Source organism: Dryas octopetala, chromosome 6, assembly GCF_963921425.1.
Source record: "Dryas octopetala chromosome 6, drDryOcto1.1, whole genome shotgun sequence".
In the NCBI taxonomy this organism is placed as follows: Eukaryota; Viridiplantae; Streptophyta; class Magnoliopsida; order Rosales; family Rosaceae; genus Dryas; species Dryas octopetala.
The window spans coordinates 562,623-587,776 of record NC_141371.1 but is presented as its reverse complement, the minus strand read 5'-3'; the positions used below and the strand labels follow the sequence as shown (position 1 = coordinate 587,776).

General features: G+C 36.5%; 4 protein-coding genes and 1 long non-coding RNA gene across 6 annotated transcripts; 1 reads left to right on the top strand and 4 right to left on the bottom strand.

Moving 5' to 3' along the window:
• Positions 1-493: 493 nt before the first annotated feature.
• On the bottom strand, positions 494-3,923 carry LOC147280652 (uncharacterized). Of its 2 annotated transcripts, none has more exons than XM_086247492.1 (6): positions 3,774-3,923; positions 2,963-3,063; positions 2,784-2,861; positions 2,553-2,624; positions 1,742-1,839; positions 494-1,669 (listed from the first exon to the last, which is right to left on the bottom strand). In XM_086247492.1, the coding sequence occupies exons 1-6, from the start codon at positions 3,795-3,797 to the stop codon at positions 1,059-1,061; spliced, it is 984 nt and encodes a 327-aa protein (XP_086103618.1). In that variant the 5' UTR covers positions 3,798-3,923; the 3' UTR covers positions 494-1,058. The 2 variants fall into 2 exon arrangements, with proteins under 2 accessions (XP_086103618.1, XP_086103619.1); XM_086247493.1 differs by having other exon boundaries at positions 2,959-3,063; positions 3,774-3,810.
• A 5,562-nt stretch (positions 3,924-9,485) lies between these two features.
• Positions 9,486-10,299, top strand: LOC147280651 (uncharacterized). The gene is made up of 2 exons (XR_015123103.1): positions 9,486-9,621; positions 9,993-10,299. It is a non-coding gene; the product is annotated as an uncharacterized LOC147280651 (long non-coding RNA).
• A 198-nt stretch (positions 10,300-10,497) lies between these two features.
• Positions 10,498-14,603, bottom strand: LOC147280650 (nuclear/nucleolar GTPase 2-like). The gene is made up of 8 exons (XM_086246354.1): positions 14,502-14,603; positions 14,411-14,417; positions 13,439-13,651; positions 13,100-13,197; positions 12,784-12,924; positions 11,926-12,025; positions 11,351-11,409; positions 10,498-11,132 (listed from the first exon to the last, which is right to left on the bottom strand). Exons 1-8 carry the CDS (start codon positions 14,601-14,603, stop codon positions 10,923-10,925), a joined length of 930 nt encoding a protein of 309 aa, XP_086102480.1. The 3' UTR covers positions 10,498-10,922.
• Positions 14,604-15,338: 735 nt separating this feature from the next.
• Positions 15,339-17,797, bottom strand: CXIP1 (CAX interacting protein 1). The gene is made up of 3 exons (XM_086247700.1): positions 17,441-17,797; positions 16,024-16,293; positions 15,339-15,645 (listed from the first exon to the last, which is right to left on the bottom strand). The coding sequence occupies exons 1-3, from the start codon at positions 17,664-17,666 to the stop codon at positions 15,590-15,592; spliced, it is 552 nt and encodes a 183-aa protein (XP_086103826.1). The 5' UTR covers positions 17,667-17,797; the 3' UTR covers positions 15,339-15,589.
• Positions 17,798-19,234: 1,437 nt separating this feature from the next.
• On the bottom strand, positions 19,235-22,117 carry FHY1 (Haloacid dehalogenase-like hydrolase (HAD) superfamily protein). The gene is made up of 7 exons (XM_086248057.1): positions 21,867-22,117; positions 21,424-21,499; positions 20,993-21,044; positions 20,015-20,129; positions 19,864-19,934; positions 19,661-19,748; positions 19,235-19,572 (listed from the first exon to the last, which is right to left on the bottom strand). The coding sequence occupies exons 1-7, from the start codon at positions 22,073-22,075 to the stop codon at positions 19,458-19,460; spliced, it is 726 nt and encodes a 241-aa protein (XP_086104183.1). The 5' UTR covers positions 22,076-22,117; the 3' UTR covers positions 19,235-19,457.
• Positions 22,118-25,154: the final 3,037 nt, after the last annotated feature.

Sequence of the window (25,154 nt, the reverse complement as noted above, 5' to 3'; positions counted from 1 at the left end):
CCCCTTCGTAAGCCCCCCTAGCCCCAGCCCCCGTCGCACCCCCCACCCAGCACCAGCCCCCCCACCCGCTTTCTTCTTCCCCACCCAGAAGTCTAGAACCACCCCAGCCTCACCTCACCGCCCCGCCCCTTCGCAAGCCCCCCCACCCAGGCCCGACGACTTCCAATGAGCTGGAGAGAGAGAGAGAGAGAGAGAGAGAGAGAAAGAGAGTTTAATTCTTTTAGTTTTTTTTTCATTTTAATCTTTTTTGCTTTTTTTTTTTAGTTTTTAAATTTATTTGTTTTAAAAATATAAAATTATCGAATTATCTCTTTTTGGACGGAAAAGTTAACGGAATTGACGGATTGTCCCAAACTAACACAAATCCTAAATATGTGTCCTACACTAAGACAAACCCAAACTGGTGTCCTAAACTAAGATTGACCCCAAAGTAGGTGTCCTGTTTGAAAATTTTTCCCCTAATAATTCATAAGCTCAAATTATTCAAATAATATATAACAGATAGAATTCATTAAATAAAATAAAATTAAAAACACTCCATAGTCTTTGAGTGGCAATCTAGAGTTTGTTGATTCGTGCTTACATACACCACCAATTGCAGGCTTACAGCAATTAACTATCAAGCAGAATATTCTGCTTGACAGCAACAAAATAACAGCTGTTGAGCTGTGCATCATGCAGGCCTCTCTTCACAAAATAACACATCCACTTCGGCTGACACCATCATCCCCCCAAAGCATTTCTGCAACATGAATTATGAATTTGTTTTTACATGGAATAGCTGCTCGAGTATCTGCTGGTTGTATCGGCTGGCTATGAGGATTATCAGTGTGCATCCACAGAATAAAACTATAGAAGTGAGCAGCCAAGCCAACACACTACCGAAAGGCTCAATCCTTTTGCCATGCATCTCCTGACATAACATCAGAGCTCTAAACACATGCTCATAAACCATCAGTTAGATGGACTGAAGAACCAAAATACTCAAGTTGATGTGCACCGAGTAAATGAGAAATGAAACGGTGAACAACCATATGCTTTTCTAAAAACTTCAACCCTTACTCCGTGTTAACATGCTTTATGTCACTGCTTTTTGAAAGAAAACCATTCTTCCCTGAGCGTGTTCCCAGGGCATGAGCAAACATCCTCTTTGCTGCTCCCAAATGTTCCCTTTTGAAGTATTCCTCGTCTACACCATTTCTTCCATTCTGTGATATGCTGCTGACAGCACCAGAAATCTTGTCGGTTTGTTTTTGGGATGTCTTCCTTTCACTTGGAGTTAGAGATGATGCATTAAAACTATGGTTGTTCTTTTTCACTTCACCACACGAGTTCACATTTTGGCCCGAAAGGGAGAGGGTCTGCTGCAATGCTTCAACAACCAAATTGGGCTCAACTTCAACCTTGCCTTGAATATTCAATTCATTAGAATGCCCTCCGGAAGCTTTGCAGTCCTCTTTCGTGGAATCCTGATTGGATGGATTGATTTTTTGTCCTAGGGCATGTGCTATCATTCGGCGCGCAACAACAGGGACACTGCGTGGCTTCTGCCTGACATATTCCTTTACCTCTCCCAAGTCCCTCGAAAATATTCGTTCACGAGCAGCCAAATAAGCTGCTTCTCTCTCCTCAAGTGAATGTTGCAGCGAAGGTGATTTTTCCATTAACACTAAATTAGAGAGGCTTCAGTACCCAGTATTATGGAAAATACTAATAAAAATAAAAGAGGGAAAGTCATTACCTGAGGGAGTGTCTGTCCTCTTTAATAATAGGTGTGAAGTTGTCGGTGATTCAGGCTCATCATATTGCCACAAAATATCACTAACAAGGATGGAAGGTCTGCAACCCAAATGCACAGATTATCAAAAGAAAAACAGGAGATACTGGGCTAGAATTAACTCTTAATCTACGTTAAAACACTATTATATCCCCAATCACTCTTATTTTTCTGACTTCAAATTTCAAAAAAAAAAAAAAAAAAAAAAAAAAAGATGTTTGCCTTTGTTTAGTTCATTCTGAAGAAATCTGACACCTAGTCTAAATGCATTGTATTGTAGTAAGACACGTTCCTCTTATATGCCAAACATCAAAGACCACCATTAATTATTCACCACTTCAAGTCCAGCTCTTGTACCCTACCTAGTCAGTGAAGCAGTTTTAACTTTAATCAGATTAGTAGCATTTCTAATGCTGCAGTCTTTAAAACTACTTTCAATCCACCACCACTAATGCCACTCTACCTTCTACCTTTCTTGACATAGGCGTTCATCAACTTGACAATCTTTTCATATCTACACCCATTCAAGTACATGTTTATGAGTCCAATAATTACAGATAGCCACACACAAGATATTTGTTGTATTACAACTAACGTCTATAGGTTCCAAAATATGAATGCACAGAAACATGCAAGATTTCCATCAAAGCCCCCATAATTACAATTTGAGCATAACAATCTTTATCATGATGTATAGGAAAATAGGTGCAGCAAGTAAAAAACATTTTTAAATTAAGATATTTATCGGTTATGGTTTGTTAGAGTCTTCACATACATTGACGTCTCCGGGCATCGCTCCAAAATTAAGTGCCGCTCATCTCCTTCACCAACAGATTCATGGGAAAATCTAGCAAAAAACAATATATTATTATCAACAGAAGACAAATACATGTGAGCTATGAAATTCTTCACCAAAAAAAATTATTTATCCTGCAATGGAAGGAAAAAATTATACAAAACATTTAACAAACCAACAATGAGATGATAAAAAAAAAAAGGAAAATACCCAAATATATCTGCAAGACGATGCAGGAGAAGACGATTGTATGAGTTCATTGGTTCCAACTCCAAGACCCCACTGGAACTGCAACCCAAATTTTTTTTTAGTACTCCCAGCACAGTCAATGATTAGAAAAGGGCTTCATAGAATTTCATGGAAACAAATCTTAAGCTCTACATACATGCCTGGTATCACTCTGAAGGAAGTCGACCAAAGCCTCTTCAACTGAGAGAATAAGATGCTTGCAAGAAAGATTGTCCTTGACAAGAGAAGCCAATTCCTCAACCTGCATTTTGGTAGTATTTTTATGAAATATAGAGATCAAACATAGACTCCAACATCAAGCATTTCATATGTATATCATATGTTTTCTTTTCTAAAGTTCTCAGAGGTGGCAACGTTGCAGAACTAGCAGAAGATTTAGCTTCTGTAACAAGCTCTCTGCCTATGTCCTATCTTGAAATGCCTATTGGGCTTCACATCTCCAGAAAATAAGGGAAATACGCTTAAAAGAATATGCTCTCTCATCTTTTGACTACATTCACATGTCCTTTTATAGTTTTATTACTCCAATTTTAATTTCTACAAGACTTTAAAAAATTCAATGGATGTTCTTTGAAATCATTCAAATGTAAGATGAGTTTGTAAGTAATATAAGTACCATTAGCTGAATTAGACGGTGGTTTCTTTACATATTAACTTCCCAAGGAAATTGATTGTACATAAACTAATATGGGCATTGACATGAAGCTTCAAGCTTTATAATTATGAATAAACAAAAAGTAACTATAACTTTGAAGCGCTAAAGTTCCAAATTTCTAAATTTTAGTTCATACAGCAAAGAAAGAATACATGCTTTATAAATCAGCACTACCCAGAAGACCTAATTGAAGCATCATTAAAAAAAAAATCCAAATTCAAAGTAAAAGCGCAAAGAACAGCCAACGAACACGTTAAAGCTAACAAATTAAGAGAATTATAGAGAAGAAAACATACCATAGCGAACTGGGTCATGCTCATCTTGTTGGGAAACTGAATCGACTCCAAGAATTTCTCACAGTCAGAAGAGAGAGAGAGAGAGAGAGAGAGAGTTGATAAATCAGATTTGCTTCAACGGTGCGTGTTTGGTCGTTTCTCTCTTTGTCAATCTTTCATCGTATTTGTGTCTGTCAGAGGACATTAAGAGCATAGTCTTACCCGTTTTCGGTAGGCCAATATCACCAACCAATGACAGCCTGCCACCTACCTCTTGTAGGTACTGCCCCAAGGCCCTCAATTGGAGAGAGTCTCATGGAAGATTAAGTCCCCTCAATTGGGCCTACTACGCCGCCCCAAAAAAATAGCTTTTATTGTTTAATCTTTTATAGCCAAAAAAAAAAAAAGTTAAATATGTCAAACGAAATATGCTAGTAAAGTATAGAATTTGCTCTAGAAGAGTTTCAGGAAGATCTGTTCTGCTGTGCAAGCTTTCCTAGCTTGCTTGTAAATTGTGCAACTTTATAGAAGTTGATTTCAAATAAAACCTTATAATTCATCCAAAAATAAATAAATTACATCAAACAGGTATGGTATGATTTAACTTTCTAAAATTTTCATTTAATTCTTTTTTTCTTTAGCCTGAAAAAAAAAATATTGCAACTTTTCCCTCCATTTTCCTTCAACAAGTAGAGAAAAAGAAACTTATATATAGGCTTGAAGTGTGATACTTTTCTTTGCTTGCATTTTCTCTTCTAACTCCGCTTATTCATATCAAAGCATCCTCTTAGGCATCAGCATTAGACAATTAGTAAAACAGTAGACTTAAAAGGAGATTTTTATTCTAAATGATCACATGAAAAAACAACACAAAACCTTTGCATTTTTATCCCCAAATGGAGAATTTTTAGTACTGATTAATGCAACAGTAGTGCTAGATATACCACATTTTTATACCACAATTTCATACCACCTTATGTGGCAACTTACATGGCATTCATACATTGGATACAAAAAAATCAAAATAAAAACTCAAAAAGGAAAATAAAAACTCTGTCCAATAAAGTAATGACACATGAAATGGTATAAAAATGTGGTACAAGAATGTGGTAAGTATAGCATTAATATAGTTTTCCTTGAAATTAGAATGCACAACCATGGAGAACAAATGAATTACATAATAACACCTTCCAATTATCACCAAGTCAAAGACTACACTTCCATAATGGTGTGTTTGGATGGAGGAAAAAAACTCGGAATTTAAACAAAATTCAGCATTTAAGAAATTACATGCTCTAATTTCCTTGTTTGGGTCAATAAATACAGAATTTTGTAAATTCTAGGTGGAAAAAAACTTGGGATTTGAAGACTATAAATTTCAACTTTAAATTCCACATAAATTGGTGTCATTTTCAAAATTCTAATTTTTACAAAAGAAAAATAAGTTATGTCGACCATGTCGACACTACCACCACTGCCGCCAACGTCACCACCACTAACATCACTGCCCCCACCACCCCCACTGCCGCTGCTGCAGCCACCACCACCACCACCACCACCACCACCAACACCGAGACCGCCACCACAGCCGCCGCCACCACCACCATCACCGTCACCGTCACCACCATCACCATCACCATCACCGCCGCCACCACCATCACCATCACCGCCATTGTCGACACCACCACCGCCAACACCTCAATTTTAGCCGCCACCATTTCTCCCACCGCTTGTGGGCCATCACCCCTACCAATATGGTCAACTCACCATAAACATCATTTTTATTGTTGCCACCATCACCATAACTCTTTTGAATTGATGCATCAAAAATTAAAATTACCATAAATTCCGTATTTAAACTCCATTATGTTTACATGTTATCCAAACAAGAGAATTTACATATTATAGAATTTTAAATCATATCATTTTAAATTCCGTCATTTGTGAATTCCTTAGTAATTTCAAACTACTTCATCCAAACGCACCATAAAAGAAATTCTCAGTGACCAATTTTTTACGAACACCAGATGATGTGATACAATAAAAATATTAGAATTAAAAGTAAGCCAAATAACACTTTTGGTTCATGTACTTTTATGAAATTTTCATTTTGATCCTATTTTTTTAATTTTAGCAATTAAGTCCAAATTGTAAATCTCGTTTAAATTAATAATAAAAAATTTGATGTACATTACACGTAAGTGATATTTTAGACATTTTACTCCACTCGAATGCCTATATATATAAACTCATATCCACCCTTATACGCAATCAATAAGAAAAAAATAAAAAATTTTAACATCAAACTGAATATGTAAATGATGAGTATGAGCTTAAATAGGCATCTAAGTGGACTAAAAGATTCAAAATTCGCACATGCTCTCACGTTAGATTTTCCTTCAACAATTTAAACAATGTTAATTATTTAGATTTAATTGTTATCGTATAGAAAGTATAGAACTAAAATCACTAACAATAAAAATACATAATCAAAGTGAAAATTTCTTAAAAATACAAGAACCAAAATTGACATTTAGCCTTAAAAGTACTACACTTAGGTCTCATGAGACACTATAGTCTGGCGAGACACTCGAATGTCTTACCATCATACCGCCGTCCCCATTAGCACCACCCATGTTTCTATAGTAGTTGTCACTACCTTCCCCACTATACAATCACTCACATTGCTTTCAAATTTCATCATATCTAATAGGTTAGCCGTTAGCCTTAGCCAAACTATAAATTTTACAAAATTTATGACTTTCAATTCCATCATTTTAAATTCTGTCAATTTAAATTCACTTCCAAAGTTCATCCTCAAAAAACACCATAAAGAATACAAATGTGAATAGTAAAGCACTTAATTCAAAAGAACATGAAATTTAAAGTGCAACTGCAAGAAATAGGCCCAATTTTTAAAATGGGTTCAGGAAAATATGTCGAGATCTGCAACCGGACAATGACCATTAAAAAAATTGAAACTAATTAAATATGATTACATATTATTTAGATGTCATAACACTGAAAAAAAAAAGAAAAGGGTTTACTCCTGAAAAAAATTAAAATCACAGGGACCGCATTGTAAATCAAGGGAAATCCTATGGTGCAATCTATAATTTGCTCTTCCTTTTCGCGAGAGATCGCAACGACGATTTCGTTCGTTTCATGAACTCAAAAAGCAAAAACCAACTGACACTCATCAGACACACAACGTCACTCCTGGTCTCCCTCATTTTTCTTCCCTCTCTGCGATTCTCCATTCTCAAAACCCTAAGTCGCACCGCCATTCGCACACTTAAACCGCACCACTCAGCTCCGCCTCTCTCGGTCTCTCCTCTCCTCTCCTCTGCTCACTCACACCAAACCGACGCTTCTCTCCTGGTTTTTACTTTTTTTTTTTTACCTAGTATTTTTGGTTTTTGTGATTTCTTTTATCTGGTTTCCATGTTTCTCTGTACCGCACCACATCTCTGTGGTTTCCAGGTTTAAAAAAATTTCAATTAAATTTTTTATTTTTTTTTGGATTTTGGTCTAAATTTGTGCTGCCTGTATGCATATATTTGGAATTTCTGTCTCAGTAGGGTTGCTCTTGGAATGAAAGCCAACTTAAATATTGAATAACGAAGTGGGATGGGATTTATTAGATTTCTAAATTTCTAATGAATACAAAATATATATATATATATATATATATAAAGGAGCGTATATAACATTAGGAAGTTTTGGAAGCCTATAAGCAGAAAAGACAAGTTTTAGATAAAATTGAAACTACGAAAATTATATAAGATTGGCTGGATGTGTATAAGTAATTTAGAAGGAATGCAGCAAAGTGCAGGGTGTGTACTTAAAATGGATTTTCTTTTACTAAATAGAATGTGTTCTAAAGAAAAACATTATAAATAATAGTAAATAAAGATTAATACACTTGGTGGATGTTTATAATTATAGTTGGTGTCCAATAGCCTAATCTCTTTGGTTAAGGCTGTTCAGGGAGACCAATCAGTGTTTGGTCATTCCAGTTGAGCGTGTGGCTTTATTTTGTGAAGTTCTTTTCATTTTTATTTTGGAGTTTGGAATTTAGGGATAGTTCTTTCTCTGTAATTTTTTCAAACCTCCCCCTAGCTCCGGAGCCGGAGCTTGATCTACATTTGGGCCCCCCCGGGGGGGACAATGATGTTCTCGAGCTCACTCGAGAACGAAAGAGAAACCGACTTTTATTAGCCGCGCCGGGAACCCCTCCGGATGAGGGGTACGTGAGGTCCCTTGTGGACACAAAAGGCCTCATAATTGATGAGATGGCCAGTCGCCACCCTCATTCTTTCTGGGTTGAGCAAGGGCAAGCTGTGGTATATTAATGTCTTTCTTATTTAGCTGGCTTAGCTTGAAAGAAAAGAAAAGCAAAATAGGTGGATGTTCTAATCATGTTTATTGTTTGTGACAGATCTTGTGGCAGTGCCCAAGACCACCGTCGTTCTTGAGTCTTGAGAAAGAGGAGGTGATCACCCTGAGGAGAGGATGATGTTGATGGAAGACTGTGGGAAGAGAATGCAAGAAATAGAAAATGGAAAAACATCAATAATAAATACCCACAATAGACATTGTCAATAAAATAAAGAAAATATAAAAGTTGATGTGAAGACTTTTAACATAATCTTCAAAAGAAATTACCTCTTCTTCATCGGTTATTTCTCCTTCGCTTAGCTTCCTCTTCCCGCAGTCCTCCATCACCTCCTCTTTCTCGTGACTTAATGGTGGCCTTGGGTGCCACAAGATCCGTCACAAACAACACAAAACAAGTCATGCACATGATTAGAGGGAAGGAATACATATCCAAAGAAAATGCCCATTAATATAAATTGCAAACAAACAAATTAAATTATATAGTCACAACATAATGACATGCACTTCAATTAGAATCTAATTATTGTCATAAATTAAAGGGCATTAAGAAGAATGTTTCTAAACCCCCTCCCCCCCTCTCTCTCAACCCTCTCTCTCTCAAGGGCATTAAGATTTATGTTCCTAGAATGAAAAGCTTCAAAGTCAGGTCCGTCAAGCTGGTAGCTTAATTGAAGTGCATGTCATTCTGTTGTGACTATAGAATTTAATTTGTTTGTTTGCAATTTATATTAATGGGCATTTTCTTTGGATATGTATTCCTTCCCTTTAATTATGTGCATGACTTGTTTTGTGTTGTTTGTGACGGATCTTGTGGCACCCAAGGCCACCATTGTCCTTAAGTCACGAGAAAGAGGAGGTGATGGAGGACTGCGGGAAGAGGAAGCTAAGCGAAGGAGAAATAACCGATGAAGAAGAGGTAATTTCTTTTGAAGATTATGTTAAAAGTTTTCACATCAACTTTTATATTTTCTTTATTTTATTGACAATGTCTATTGTGGGTATTTATTATTGATGTTTTTCCATTTTCTATTTCTTGCATTCTCTTCCCATAGTCTTCCATCAACATCATCCTTTCCGCAGGAGTGATCACCTCCTCTTTCTCAAGACTCAAGAACGACGGTGGTCTTGGGCATTGCCACAAGATTTGTCACAAACAACAAACATGATTAGAACATCCACCTTTTTTTTTTTTCTTTTCTTTCAAGCTAAGCCAGCTAAATAAGAAAGACATTAATATACAGCTTGCCCTTGCTCCACCCAGAAAGAATGAGGGTGGCGCCTAGCCATCTCATCAATTACGAGGCCTTTTGTGTCCACAAGGGACCTCACGTACGTTGAAGGAGTATTCCCATTGGCCATCTCCAAAATGAACTATTGCAACATGGATTGAAGGAGTATTCCCATTGGCCAACATTTCCTCAACTTTACGTTGAAAGAGAGTTTTTTGGTGGTTGTGACATCATTGTCGGTGAGTTAATTTTAGTTCTTGTAATATTTTTATTGTATCACATCATCTGATGTTCATAAAAGATTGGTCACTATTTTCAAAATTATGCATGAGAACATTTTAACTGTGAACTTGGTTTGCTTGTGCATCTTAAATCTTCAGCCATGGAATCAACTAAATCAAGTACATTGAACATACAGATAAAAAATTAGAATTAAAATGATGAATATATCTGATCTTGCCAATTTGCCATTACCTGCTCTATCAAACTCTCTGTTTAGTGAGTACCATGTTCTCTGCATTATGTATTGAATTGTTTGTTTATATTATATCAGAGTTGGCAAATATGTCCAATGTGTATGCAATCTTTAATAAAACTATTTTGTTTGCAGAGGCATATAAAAGCAGGGAATTGCAGGAACTACTGGAGAAGGCAATGTGCTCCTGAAGCTTTGTGGGTTACGATTTATGGTAGTGTAGTCTTTGACTTGGATGGTGATAATTGGAAGCTACTTTTATGTAATTCATTTTTCCTCCATGGTTGTGCACTTTGATTACAAGGAAACCTGTATATTGTATTATTCAGTACTGAAAATTCTCCATTTGGGGATAACAGTTCATATAAAAACATGCAAAGGTTTTGTGTAGTTTCTTCATCATTTTGAATAAAAATCTCCATGGTGAATGGTCATTCCTTTACTCTACTGTTTTACTAATTCTCTAATAATGATGCCTAAGAGGATGCTTTGATATAAATAAGCTACTAACCATTCCATACATGGAGGGATATTAGTTTGTTACCTATGAACGACATTATTCTTTGTTTGGCAAGCAAAGAAAAGTATCACACTTCAAGCCTATATATAAGTTCCTTTCTCTCCACTTGTTGAAGGAAAATGGAGGGAAAAATTGCAATCAATTTTTTTTTTCAGGCCAAACAAAAAAAAAGAATTCAATGGAAAGTTACATCATACCATCCCTGTTTAATGTAATTTATTTATTTTTGGATGAATTAGAAGGTTTTATTTGAAATCAACTTCTATAAAGTTGCACAATCCACAAGCAAGCTAGGAAAGCTTGCACAGCAGATCAGATCTTCATGGAGACTGCTCAGATGTCTCGGCCTCACCAAGAGGAAGCTGTTCGTATGTCCCAGCCTCAGCGGCAGGAAGCTGTTCAGATGTCTCGGTCGGCCTCAGCATGAGGAAGCTGTTCAGATGTCCCAGCCTCAGCGGCAGGAAGCTGTTCAGATGTCTCGTCCCCCCCCCCCCCCCTAACTCATTTTCATTGTAAACTGTAAAGATCCCTTTGAACCGGGACACTCATTTGCTGCTGAGATAAATAACATCTGCGATGGCTCTAAAAGCTGATGCCTGGTTGCTATCTATCACTGTATCATTCTCTATATCATTAACACCGGTCTCCTCTGATGGCAATTCTCTTTGTGGAGGGGGTACGAAAAATGGTATCTTACCCCTCTGCCAATCATGGAGGATCATCTTTGCTGCAGTCATCAAGTCAGGTTCACCACCCTACAAGCAGCCCAATCAAAAAATTAAAGGGAAACTACCTACACTTGATATTCGCAGAAATAAGATTCCACTTCACTTTCCTTTTTTTTTTTTTTTTTTAAGAAGATATAATTAGGAAGACACCAATTGACTGAGTTTGAGTGGAAAATCTTGCAAGCATTTGTAGAAATTTTAATACTACTGTGGTAGCTAGCAAGCATCATTAAGTAGCAAGTTACCTTCAAAAGTTTGCCGGATGATTTGCACAGTTGAACTAGACAGTCATTATCATCATCCCCGAGAACAAAATCACATCAGGATATTGTTACCTGTAACTCTTCGTTTCTGAGAACACATGCAATTAGAAAGATTTCCATGACCAAAAAATAAGCAATAGCAAAGTAAATTAATCAACAAATTAAGATGATTGCAATCTCAATGAACTTGTCAGGGCATAACAAAGTAGAAAACCAACCTAATACTACAGCATATTAAGATTACACCCTTTTCAAGTATACTAACAGAACATGGCACTCATACAATGCTACCTGAACCATTAAGTAAGCCACATAATAATTTCAGGTTATTTGTTCACATACACATAGTTCATTCTTTTTAAAGTAGACCCTTAAAGATGCAGAACTCAGCCTATAACTGGTGAGTCAGACTAACAAAGACAATGGTTGGAGGGTGGAGAGAGCCCTCGCAAACAAAAGCTTAAAAAGCCCAATACACTAGAGATTTCCATTTAGTATCAGGAGTCAGGACCAAAGCATCAATATTCGATCAATACACACAGACAAAGAAACATACCAGTCTGATATCTTATATGCTCTTTGCAGGTGTTCCTTCTTAACTCGTTTCAAAACTTCCCCTATGTGTTCTGAAGCATCCTGCAAATTTGTGACACGTACCTGAAAAGAAGGCCTAAATTATTTCCCAACTGATGTGCATGTAGAATATTATGCTTGCAGGCAAACGCCGAACTCAGGCTCCAGCCCCACAGTGAATAAACAAACAGAAATTATAGCCTCTAAATGGGTTGCACAAGCACAAAAAGGAGAATTTTACTATTGAACCAGTCTAAAAGAGCAGTCTTTGGAGGAAGAACAAAGGAAGCTATAACAAAGTAAATTTCACAAACCAGACTTCAGATATGCCAATATCCCATGGATGGTATAGAACAGCAAGTAATTGGTAGAAACATAAATAAGATTTCATAGAACTAGAACACTCCACTATGGGAAAAAGTAATATCTATAATAATTGAAAAGACTTGCTAGCTTGCACAGTCTCCATGTCATTTTTGAGCCTACACTCAAACTCATATATTTGCAACTCAAATTCAAGACACGTTGACCAAACCACGTGCATCAAGGTATAAACTTAAAGTAAAAGTTCAGGTAGCATATTCTAGAGTGAATTGTGATATAACTCACATGATCATCATTGCTTCACTGGATTGCTCCTATCATTCACTTATTTAAAAACCAAAAGCAAAGTCCACAAATAATGAGCAATTTAAAGATGATATTGGTAGCGAATCAATATTTCAAAAATGATTTGCACAAATTATTTATAATAATAGTCAGTACTTAACGCTTAATGAGAACAAAGAAAATACATAAATTCACTATCAACTGCCATAATAGCAAAAGCAGAAAAGACATACCACACCCTTCAGTACAATATCTGTTTCAGAGTCGCTGCTTTGATAGACAACTCCAGGGCAATCAATCAAGAAGATCCTCTTACTCAGTGCTATATACTGCCACACTTCAGTTTCACCTGGAATAGGAGCTTCCTTGCAAACCTGTGGAGAAAGAAACACAAAAAAATGTCAGCTTTATCCAGTACCATAGTTAGAACATAATGTAATATAACTAGAACAGAATGACAAAACAAAACAAGAAAGGAAAGGGAAAAGGAAAAGGAAAACCCAGATGACAATGTAGTCCATAAACGAGTTAAACATACTTTCTGGCAACCTTCCTCGGATCTTTCTCCGACTTCGGAGCTCCAGAACCCGATTCTACCCGATCATCATCAGCCCCAGACGATGAAGCAGTACACAGGCGTCCGAATTCTCAAAGGAATATATTGGCCCAACCCCACAATTATTAGAATAATTAGTGACAAGTGGCCCCTTGTGATGGTAGTGATTCAATTACACCAATTACTAAATATGAAGATAGTGCAAATAAGCTCACAAATTATTCATCAAAGCCATTAATTAGCTCAAGAAAAAAAGTGGGTAAGTGAGTAATTAAAGCTAACTAACCAGCCAATGCCTAGTGGCGAAGCAAACATCCAATCTGCTGACCCACCATCTAAGCCTAAACCAAATGCTCCTACCATCATCTTCATAAACCTTAGAAAGAAGCAGAAGGCAAGCCAAGAAAGCCGCAAGACAAGCGTGGCTTGCAAGAAGACGGCTTGGGATTGCGTGAACTTCTTGATGGAGTCAAAGGAGAAGATGGTCTCCGGGAAGCTTATGGCGTAGGTGTCGATGCTAGAGTCAATGGATATGGTGGAATTGGCTGCAAAGAGAAATTTAGTGACTTTCGGTAGAAACAAGAAACTAAGATAAATAAATATCATGTTACATCACTCAAACAAAAATGACATTGCTTCAGTGGTTCGGCATCTTCTCCTAATCCAACAGGGTCCAAGGTTCGATAGAAAATAAAGACGTTTTGCAAAATTTAAATGGCCAAAAAGACACTTATGCCACGTGGAAGCACACAATGGGAAGCCTGCGGGCCCACATGGGCCACGTGGCAACCCACCGTTGGAAGACCGCGGGCCCACTTACGCCACGTTGGAAGCCCACGGGCCCACATGGGCCACGTGACAACCACGGATGAAGGCCGCGGGCCCACATGGGCCACGTGGCAGCCCACGGTTAGAAGCCAGCGGGCCCACATGGGCCACGTGTTAGCACACGGTTGGAAGCCGGAGGGACCACATGGGCCACGTGTGAGCCCACGCTTGGAAGCCCGCGGGCCCACATGGGCCACGTGTCAGCCCACGGTTGATGCCTGCGGACCCACATGGGCCACGTGGTAGCACACGATTGGGCCCGCGGGCTTCCAACCGTGTGCTGACACGTGGCGTAAGTGGGCCTGCGGGCTACCAACGGTGGGCTGCCACGTGGCCCATGTGGGTCCGCCGGCTTCCAACCGTGTGCTGAACGTGGCCCATGTGGGCCCGCGGGCTTCCCACTGTGTGCTTCCATGTGGCACAAGTGTCTTTTTGGCCATTTAAATTTTGCAAAACGTCTTTATTTTCTGTCGAACCTTGGACCTGTTGGATTAAGAGAAGATTCTGAACCACTAAAGCAATGTCATTTTTGTTTGAGTGATGTAACATGATATTTATTTATCTTACTTTCTTGTTTCTACCGAAAGTCAATAAATTTCTCTTTGCAGCCAATTCCACCATATCCATTGACTCTAACATCGACAACCAGGCATCAGCTTTTAGAGCCATCGCAGATGTTATTTATCTCAGCAGCAAATGAGTGTCCCGGTTCAAAGGGATCTTTACAGTTTACAATGAAAATGAGTTTGGGGGGGGAGGGGGGAGGGGGGGGGGACGAGACATTTGAACAGCTTCCTGCCGCTGAGGCTGGGACATCTGAACAGCTTCCTCACGCTGAGGCCGACCGAGACATCTGAACAGCTTCTTGCCGCTGAGGCTGGGACATCTGAACAGCTTCCTCACGCTGAGGCCGACCGAGACATCTGAACAGCTTCCTGCCGCTGAGGCTGGGACATACGAACAGCTTCCTCTTGGTGAGGCCGAGACATCTGAGCAGTCTCCATGAAGACCTGATCTGCTGTGCAAGCTTTCCTAGCTTGCTTGTGGATTGTGCAACTTTATAGAAGTTGATTTCAAATAAAACCTTCTAATTCATCCAAAAATAAATAAATTACATCAAACAGGGATGGTATGATGTAACTTTCCATTGAATTCTTTTTTTTTGTTTGGCCTGAAAAAAAAAATTGATTGCAATTTTTCCCTCCATTTTCCTTCAACAAGTGGAGAGAAAGGAACTTATATATAGGCTTGAAGTGTGATACTTTTCTTTGCTTGCCAAACAAAGAATAATGTCGTTCATAGGTAACAAACTAATATCCCTCCATGTATGGAATGGTTAGTAGCCTAATTATATCAAAGCATCCTCTTAGGCATCATTATTAGAGAATTAGTAAAACAGTAGAGTAAAGGAATGACCATTCACCATGGAGATTTTTATTCAAAATGATGAAGAAACTACACAAAACCTTTGCATGTTTTTATATGAACTGTTATCCCCAAATGGAGAATTTTCAGTACTGAATAATACAATATACAGGTTTCCTTGTAATCAAAGTGCAAAACCATGGAGAAAAAATGAATTACATAAAAGTAGCTTCCAATTATCACCATCCAAGTCAAAGACTACACTACCATAAATCGTAACCCACAAAGCTTCAGGAGCACATTGCCTTCTCCAGTAGTTCCTGCAATTCCCCGATTTTATATGCCTCTGCAAACAAAATAGTTTTATTAAAGATTGCATACACATTGGACATATTTGCCAACTCTGATATAATATAAACAAACAATTCAATACATAATGCAGAGAACATGGTACTCACTAAACAGAGAGTTTGATAGAGCAGGTAATGGCAAATTGGCAAGATCAGATATATTCATCATTTTAATTCTAATTTTTTATCTGTATGTTCAATGTACTTGATTTAGTTGATTCCATGGCTGAAGATTTAAGATGCACAAGCAAACCAAGTTCACAGTTAAAATGTTCTCAAGCATAATTTTGAAAGAATTTGTTAGTGACCAATCTTTTATGAACATCAAATGATGTGATACAATAAAAATATTACAAGAACTAAAATTAACTCACCGACAGTGATGTCACAACCACCAAAAAACTCTCCTTCAACGTAAAGTTGAGGAAATGTTGGCCAATGGGAATACTCCTTCAATCCCTGTCGCAATAGTTCATTTTCTAGTATGTTTATTGTTTCGAAAGGTACATTCAACGACTTCAATATCTGTACGACAGTGTTTGAAAATCCGCATTGTGGAAAATCCTTTGTTCCCTTCATAAAAAGAACCACTTTTTGTGAATTAACAACTTTGTCCAGTGTATTCTTCAGCTCTGGGGTTAATGCTGCAGAAACACACAGACAAACAGAGGGAGAGAGAGAGAGAGAGTTAGTACCATTCGTAATTAAATAAAGAGGGAGCTTTAAAAGCTATTTCAATACTCTAATACAATAGACAAAGTTTCAAATAAGGGGTATATTATGAAATCTCCTCCCCAACTCCAAGTGGAAGAGCCTGGGAAGACTGTTCTATTCATAATGGAAGAAATTAAACCAAATATTAGGATTTACTAAGATAACTCCCCTCTACCTGCTGAGCACCAATCCTGAGCCCACATTTGGTACACAGTCTAGACAATACTGAACCCAGCTAACAATTACTTGACAGATTTATGCTTAATTTGGATAACCATACAAGGACACTATAAGTCTTTCACCGAGCTCACTCTAATGAATATAATTGTGAATGATCATTTGGTAATTATTCGACAATCTACTGTTTCCAATCAACAGAAATATTAAGGAGAGCATGGCACCAACCAATATCCTTATGAATTATGATAGTTGTGAAAATTAATATTTGGCTATTGCAATTGACAATATATTCACTGTATGATTCACCTCCATAGGCATCACAGATACGGAGCAATTCTGTCCTTCTGTCCCCCCTCAACCCCTTTCTTTTCTTGTGTCAACTTCAGCACATATATAAAATCTCCCCAACTCCAACAAATAACTTCTATACAAAAATAAGTTTTTACACTTAATTTCTTTCTTTACCACTTTTTGATCATCATCTTCTTCTTCTTCCAGGAAAAAAAATGCCTCCAAGTTGGTTATGCAACATTGTCTGCTTAAATTTTGCTTCCAAATTTCAATTTTCTTTTTTAGTAATGCAAGGATATATTACTAGACATGTTGACTTTATCCAGAAATGCATTCTAGTAATCATTGTGAAACAAGGGAGCATCCTAATCTTTGCTATATCCATTCAATCCTATCAATTTATCCAAAACAAACAAAACCCACATACGAAAACCTACAAAATTATAAGAGAATCTGCCTAGATTCTTTTCGACAACCTTCACCAGATCATACCCATCAAACTCTTTAACACTTTTCCAATACAACAAACAACAAATACATATCAAACACGGAAATATGAAGAGTAAAAGACAATGATATTCATTGAGAGAAGGGTTAGTGATGTACCAGCAAAGCAACGAAAAGAGGCAGTCCTCTTAGAAGAGGACTTGGGTCGAAAAGACAAGTGATTTGCGAGAGTGAAGGTGAGAGGAACATGGAGAGGGCCAGAAGGGTAGTGAAGGTGGAGTGAAGTAGGTGTACAAGTATTGGGTGCTTTGCCTACACCTCCAAAGACAGCTCCAGAGGCAGATGGTGTTATAGGAATTGAATCTACGGCCCCAACACACCACATCTTTGAATTCAATCTCCTTTCTTCAACACTCGCTTCTCTCTCTCAGTCTCTCTACTCTTTTTTCTTCTATTGCTTGTTATGCTCTGTAATTTTTCCCAAGAAACAGCCAGCCACAAAAGGTTTCGTGCTCGGTGATGAAGACGTGTAGTCGTCTAGAGTTTTATCATTTATGGTTGCCAAATTTAATTATTTTTAGGAAAATATAATTTTTTCCTTTTTTGAGAAATAAGTAAAAAAAAAAAAAAAAAAAGGAGAAATGGTTGAAAATGAAAGAGGAAAGAATACACTTTTAAATTGAAAATAAATTTGCTAATAAAAGGTGAGTTGTTTCCTTCTATAGATTTTTAAAAAATTACGTTCCATCAAAAAAGACTTTTAACCTTTTCTTTTTATCATGTTTTAACCTTTCTTTTTACCATTACTTAATAACCCACAAAAGATATACATTAATTATACATGATTATCGGTATAAATGATCTATACCTCATGTTCGGCTATAGCATAAATCCCGAAAATCGGAAATATCCCCATTCATAGGTTCGAGACACTCGTTCACCATAAAGCAAAAAATTTATCGCTCACCTAACCACTCAGCAACGAATTTTAATGATCAGAATTGTTCATATTCCTCTAGGATGGACCAAAAAAATAGATGGTTTCGATCATTGAATTCTCCGCTCTATAGTGAGCGGATGGTTAAGTGAGTGACAAATTTCTCGGTCTATGATGAAAGAGTGATCATTACTGAGATATACATAACACAATGAATTATCATCACAAATGCAAAATAAATAACATGTAAACAATTTATTAATGGCACAAATACATCTTTACATTTCTAGGTCTTCAAAATCTATCATCCTTAACTTTAATCATCAATATTATTCACACACATTCTAAACTCATAGTATGTCCTCATAGGTCTTCACAATTCACAACTTATCCTCCTTTAACCTTAATCATCAATTTTGTTTTTTTAAATGTACATATAGAAGATACAACCCAATCCAATCCAAGTGCATTCTTCTAAGGATGGGCATTTAAACTGTGCACCGAAAAAACTGGCCGGACCGCACCGGTAAAAATTGAAAAAAAAAATCGTGTTGACCAAAAAGAGTCAACATCGGGATCAAACCAGATCGGACCGATTCAATCCGATTTCAATTTCACACTTCACAAAAATGAATTGGACCGGACCAGACCCGGTAATTAATATATATTAATTTTTTATACATATTTAATATTTATACAATATTTATACACATTTTTACATACATTTTAGATAATAAAATTAATATTAACCTAGCTATATTTTAGACCCTAAAATATATTTTATATACCCTAAACCCTATAACCCCAATTGAAAGTTGAAAACTTGAAACCCCAATTAAGTCACATAGTCAACTATAACCCTATACCCTAATACAATTATAACCACATACCCTAAACTATATTAATTACTCTATACATAGATAAGTAAAAAGTATATAACGTATATAACTATGTAAGTATGTAACCCCAATTGAAAGTTGAAATATAAAATTCGAGAAAAAAGGAAAAAATTTATGAAGAGTTTTGTAAACATTTCTATGCCTATGCATATAACTTGGACATATGAAGGCGATTCTCTTTCTGGAAGTTGCACAGAAAGTAGTCAATTATGTTCTCATCCTGAAAAAATTCCTCATTCCCTCCTCATAACAAGCAAGAAAGCAACTAGAAAAACAAATGATGTACCTAAAATTGAATAATAAGAAAGGATCAAGACAACTATTCTTCTGTATGTTTCTTTTAATCTGTTGAAGTGTCAATGCCCATCAAAGAGAGATCTTGACAAAGCAAATCTACATTTTTAAAATGTAGACCAATGATGCCAACTTCCTTTGCTGCCTCCACATTTCTCATCCTGTGATACAACCAGAAACCAACATTACGAACTAGTATGAAAAATTCATTTCATTCAATTTGAATCCAGCTTATGCAAGGATGCAAACCTGTCATCGATGAAGATACAGCTTGCTGGATCAACTTTGAGATGTCTCAGAACTTCCAAATAGTATTCAGGATCGGGCTTCCTCTTCCCTGAAACACAAAAGTCAATAGGAAAAAGATTGAGACATTCATGTAGACATATGCTTGTGCAGCTAACAGATGGAAGAGAATCCCAAAAATAAAATGTCAAACCCACTTAACATACCATTTATACATGAACAGAATGTCCAAGATAAATATTTTGAGATGTTTAATTTGTCCTCAATCATCTTGTACCTACATAATAAAATTTGCTGAATAAAAAGATGAACTGCTTCGCTTAATTAGAAAACATGATATAGAAATTTTCCTCTAACCAGATGGGATAGTTTGTGAAAGCATGCATCTCATAGTTGTTATGTTTTAGTACATGAAGCAATTCTTCAAGACCTTGAATATAGGAATATCCTTTTCTCATGCAACGTTTCAGGCCTGCAAAGAAAAATGAAATACTTTTCTATAAGATTCAGAAAGAAGCGCATAGATAACCTATTATACAATAACACATTTTGGTATTGATTATTTGATTATTTTCCTGATTCAGCCAAATGCTATAGGATTATCTATGATGTATTGATTATGATAACCTATTATAAGTTTGGAACCAATATGATGTATCTACATTTCGCAAGCAAAAAGTACTTCAGGATACAGATTGGAAAAGAATCTGATGTATGAACAGGACAAATTCAAGAGTCAAATGCGGTGTTAACCTATCAACCAAAAAAAGGGAAAAAATTGCCCTCCTTGAATGTGCAACAGAGACTTCATATAGTGCTCGTGCTAAACTTTGACCACCAGCACTTTACCATGGCACCCCATTTTCCCCACCTTTTTCGAATAAGCATCAAAATGGTTCATTTTAACAGGAGTTTAAAAGGAATCACAGGTTACAAGTTGCACCACATTTAAGGGGTGCCAAAAATGAGAGTTAGGATGCTGTGTATGTTGTCATGAAAAATACGCTGATGGCAAACAATTTAGGCTGCATAGAATTTACAGACAATCAAATCCCACAGTACATATATCATTGTTCTTTTCCCTATCAGTACCAACCTTCATAAAGCAAGAAAAAGAATGATTTACACAAAAGATTATCAGCGGAAAAATGAAGCGACATGTATGAAATGTCATTTTCTAGTGACATGAAGTACATTCTAACTAGTTCTCACTTTATGAATGAGGTAACATTTGAAATACATAAAAGACTGCAGACATGACTGAAAATTGTACACTAAAGCTAACATCATTGATTTTTTATGTAAGAAAAATAAGTGTAAGAAATTCCAACTAACCTTCCAAATCTAAAGGTCTTCCATCCTTAAAGAATTTTCTTGCTAGCTCCACCTGGGGAAAAAAAAAAAAGAAACGGTAAAAAAAAACAACTGAATTCCACTTGCTGATTTTCAAGTTCCAAGTTCCAATTAGTGTCTCATAAAGTACCCTAACTTCAAATGCAAAAATTTCAAGAAAAAAGTACAGAGAAATAATACTATGAAATGAAACTATGCCAACTAAACCAAAGCCAATTTTCGTTCAAAGCTTGTTAGAAGTACTCAAAGCCAAATTACAAAATGAATCTTAACATTTTCCATTCAAATTTCATAACTGAAAAAATTCAAAGTAGGCACTGAAACCATATTCATTTTCACTTGCATATGGGACACGTAGGTAAGACATGAAAGTGTTAGTAAACATAATTTTCTGACATCAATTCCAAGCATACCTCATCAATCATCCCCTTTTCAAACTCAATCCATGCAGTTGGGTGCTTGCATTCTATTAGTTCTTCGAAAGACATTCTGGACATAGAATCTCAATGTGATTACCTGAGAATTAAAATAGAACATAAAAAATATTCTGGAAAGTAGAAAGAATTTATGCATAAAATAGACATTCTATTAGTTGTTCTACTAATTCTGTGTTTTATGCATAAATTACACACCCATAAAGCCACCAAAACATCCAATTAACCCATTTTCCTAATGCAGATGCATTTCAACATTTCCAATAACTGTTATGCAGCTAGCGAACGAACCATATGACACATGAAAAGTTCCAAATCAGTGAAAACTGATCAAATTCTCATCTTTTCATCCCTTACGTTTTATCTGAAACCAAACAGACAGAACCCAATTCGAAAAAGAAGGAGAAGAAGAATTTGGGTACCTGAAGAAAGCAGGGACGTCTTGGTAAAAAGGGTCACGAACAACGGTGTCCATGATATCAAAGAGCAGTACAGGAAGCTTTTGAGTGGTACTAGGAAGAGAGACCTTGGTGGTGTTACTGCTGTGGGTATTTAGAGCCATTCTTGTTGTGGAATGAAGTGAGTGTCTTACAGGGAAAGGGATTGTGGGTATTTTCAAGAACACAGCCATTATCCAACTGCCTCAACTCCACATTCTTTGACTTTGTTTGAGTTTTATTTTCCTCTTTTTTCTTTTTTCTTTTTTCTTTTTTCTTTTTTCTTTTTTCTTTTTTCTTTTTTCTTTTTTCTTTTTTAAGCATGCCTAATTCCTAATTTCCTATAAGTCTATAACAGTTCAATTAGCATGTCAATTAATGAAATTTTGTCACTAATCGGGGATAAATTAGAGGCTTGCCGCCAGGGCCATCTTAAACGCAATCCAATGATCCATGACTACCATCAGAGGACTGGGCCTGGGCCTGGGTTTGGTTCTGGGCTGGGCCTCTATTTTGATGGCATAGCAAGGGTATGGCTATGATTTGTGACTACCATTTTAGAGGAATGGACTAAAATACCCCTGAAAATGCAGTCACATGTTGAGCACATGACTAGTTCTATTAATTTTTTGAATGAAAGTTAACGTTTGTACTGTTTTGGTACAATTTGAAAAATTCGTGGACTAAATTGAGACTTTTATAATTAATTGACCAAATTGAAAATTACAATAAAATTGATGGACAATTTTTATATTTAACCCAAAAATTTATGTGACTTGTGTTGTACCTATTTGTAAATATATCCAACAAAAGTGAGAACACCAACTCTGGTACTATATATTCAAAGATGCTCCAACAATAAACCAGCTCTGGTACTATTCAAAAAAGACCAATTAACTATTAAGATAAACATTAAAAATTTGATAACATATAGGCTAGCTAGGACTTGAAATTAAAAATCCATTAGTACATGCCTGCACCAACTGTCCTAATCCTATAACTAGTTTAGCAGCATGCATGTCAATAACTGTTCTAAAACTGATGATGATTAATCCGGTGATAAGCAAAAGCTTTAGAGGCTCCACACCAACTCCAAGGCCATCTAAACCGCCATCCACGACGACGAGGGCCTCTATTTGTGATGCCATGGGGGTATGGTTATCATGAGTACCATCAGAGGAATGGGCCTGGGCCTCTATCTGTGATGCCATAGTTGGGCTATGGTTATGACTACCTTGAGATGAATGGGCCTGGGCCTCCATTTGGGATGTCATTGCATGAGCAGGGCTATGGTTATGAGAGGAAGAAGATATGTGTACCAACTAGAGGTGTGTTTCGGGCGGATCGGATCGAAAATAGGGTGTTTCAATTCCAATCTAAAAAATTTCGGAATGAAATTTCTATTCCAATTTTCATTCCAAAAAATCGGAATTTCAACATCTCATTTCAATTCGGAATTTTCAGATTTTTTCGGAATATCACATTTTCGGAACTTTCGAATAAAAATTTGAAATTTTCAAATAAAAAATTGGAATCTTCACGTTACTTTTTGTTATTAGTAAAAACAAACAAAAAAAATTAATAATTACAAGTACAAAAAAAATTAGTAATTACAAGTACAAAAAATGTGGGTACTTTTGTTAGCATTTATGTTATTATGATACACATATATTCATAATATACATATGTTTATATTAATAGTATTAGTTATTTTTTTTAATATATATGTATGTGTATGTTTGAAACAAATAACAAATTAATGAAACATATAGTAAAAAACTAAATAAATGATATAATATTAATATAAATACGGAATAAATTGGCATAATTTCGAAAATATCAAATCGGAATAACTTTGGAAAATTTCGGATTGGAATTTACAGATACATTCCAATTCCAATCCAATTTTTTTCAGAATTTTCGGAATTCGTCATTTTCGGATTTGATTCGAACGTTCTAAAATTGAAAATTTTCAGATTGAAATCGGTCGAATTTGGATTTTCCAATCCAAATCACACCCCTAGTACCAACAATATAACTGCTTCAAATTGTCAGAATTTAACAGCAAGGCGCAAAGCATTGTCTCCTTCGTTGGTGACATCCTCAAGACTTTGTGGACAAGCCAAAATAATTTCTTTTAATACATCAATTCTTCCTCTGGTTGCAGCGTAATGGAGCGGAGTCCATCCGTTCACATCTTTATGCCTAGCAAGTGTTGGGCCAAATTGGAAACATTTGGAATATGAACAAAAAAAGAAACATTTGGAATATGCCTAGTGAGTGGAGAATTCAATGATCGAGACCGTCTATTTTTTTTGTCCATACTTGAGGAATATGAACAATTTCGATCATTGAAATTCGTTGCTGAGTGGTTAGGTGAGCGAGGAATTTTCCGCTTTATGGTGAACGAGTGTCTCGGACCTATGAATGGGGATATTCCCGATTTCGGGGTTCCTGCTATAGCCGAACATGAGGTAAAGATCATTTATACCGATAATCATTTATAATGTATATATTTTGTGGTTTAAACAGAACAGATAAGTCTTATAAACCAGTCAACAGCAACCACTCTACACACAGTAAAGGATACTAGAGAAGAACCTGGTAAGTGGAGTTCTTGGCATAGCTGTTGGGGCCATCCCCACCTTTCATTGGATATTCTTCAGAGAATTTATTGCATTCCTCTTCTGCCATCTCTCTCTCTCTCTCTCTCTCTCTCTCTCTCTCTCTGTATTTTGAAGGGGGGGTATGACAATATGGCATATTGTATTACCGGTATCATTTATTTTGATATCTTCTACTTTCACTGGACAATAATCAGAGATAAAGCAAATTAATTAAGATAAGTAGAAAACAACAGAAAAAGTCTTTGTGGGTATCATTGTCGATCATTAATATTATATCCATTTCCACTAGTTTTCTGGTTCTCCTCTTTGTTGTTGCTTCTTTCTTTGGCATCTTCTTTTATTATTTTCCATACTCTGACTGTTCGCCGGGGAGTGTTAAACATCTTTAGGATGAATTAGTCAGAGCACATTTAGTCCAAATTAATTTGTAATTAGCTTTTGATTAGCCTGAATTGACTACACACTTACCAGTCCTAATCAAACTCATGTGAATATTATTCAAACCTCCAAACTGAGAATAAAAGCAATATTCAATTTCCAAAACCTTGACATCTAATCTCCATTTATCAGTCATCTGTTAACTCAGTGCAATGCAGAATGAGACTGGACACCTAAATCTCGCTGCTCGCTTCTTCCTGTTTAGGAT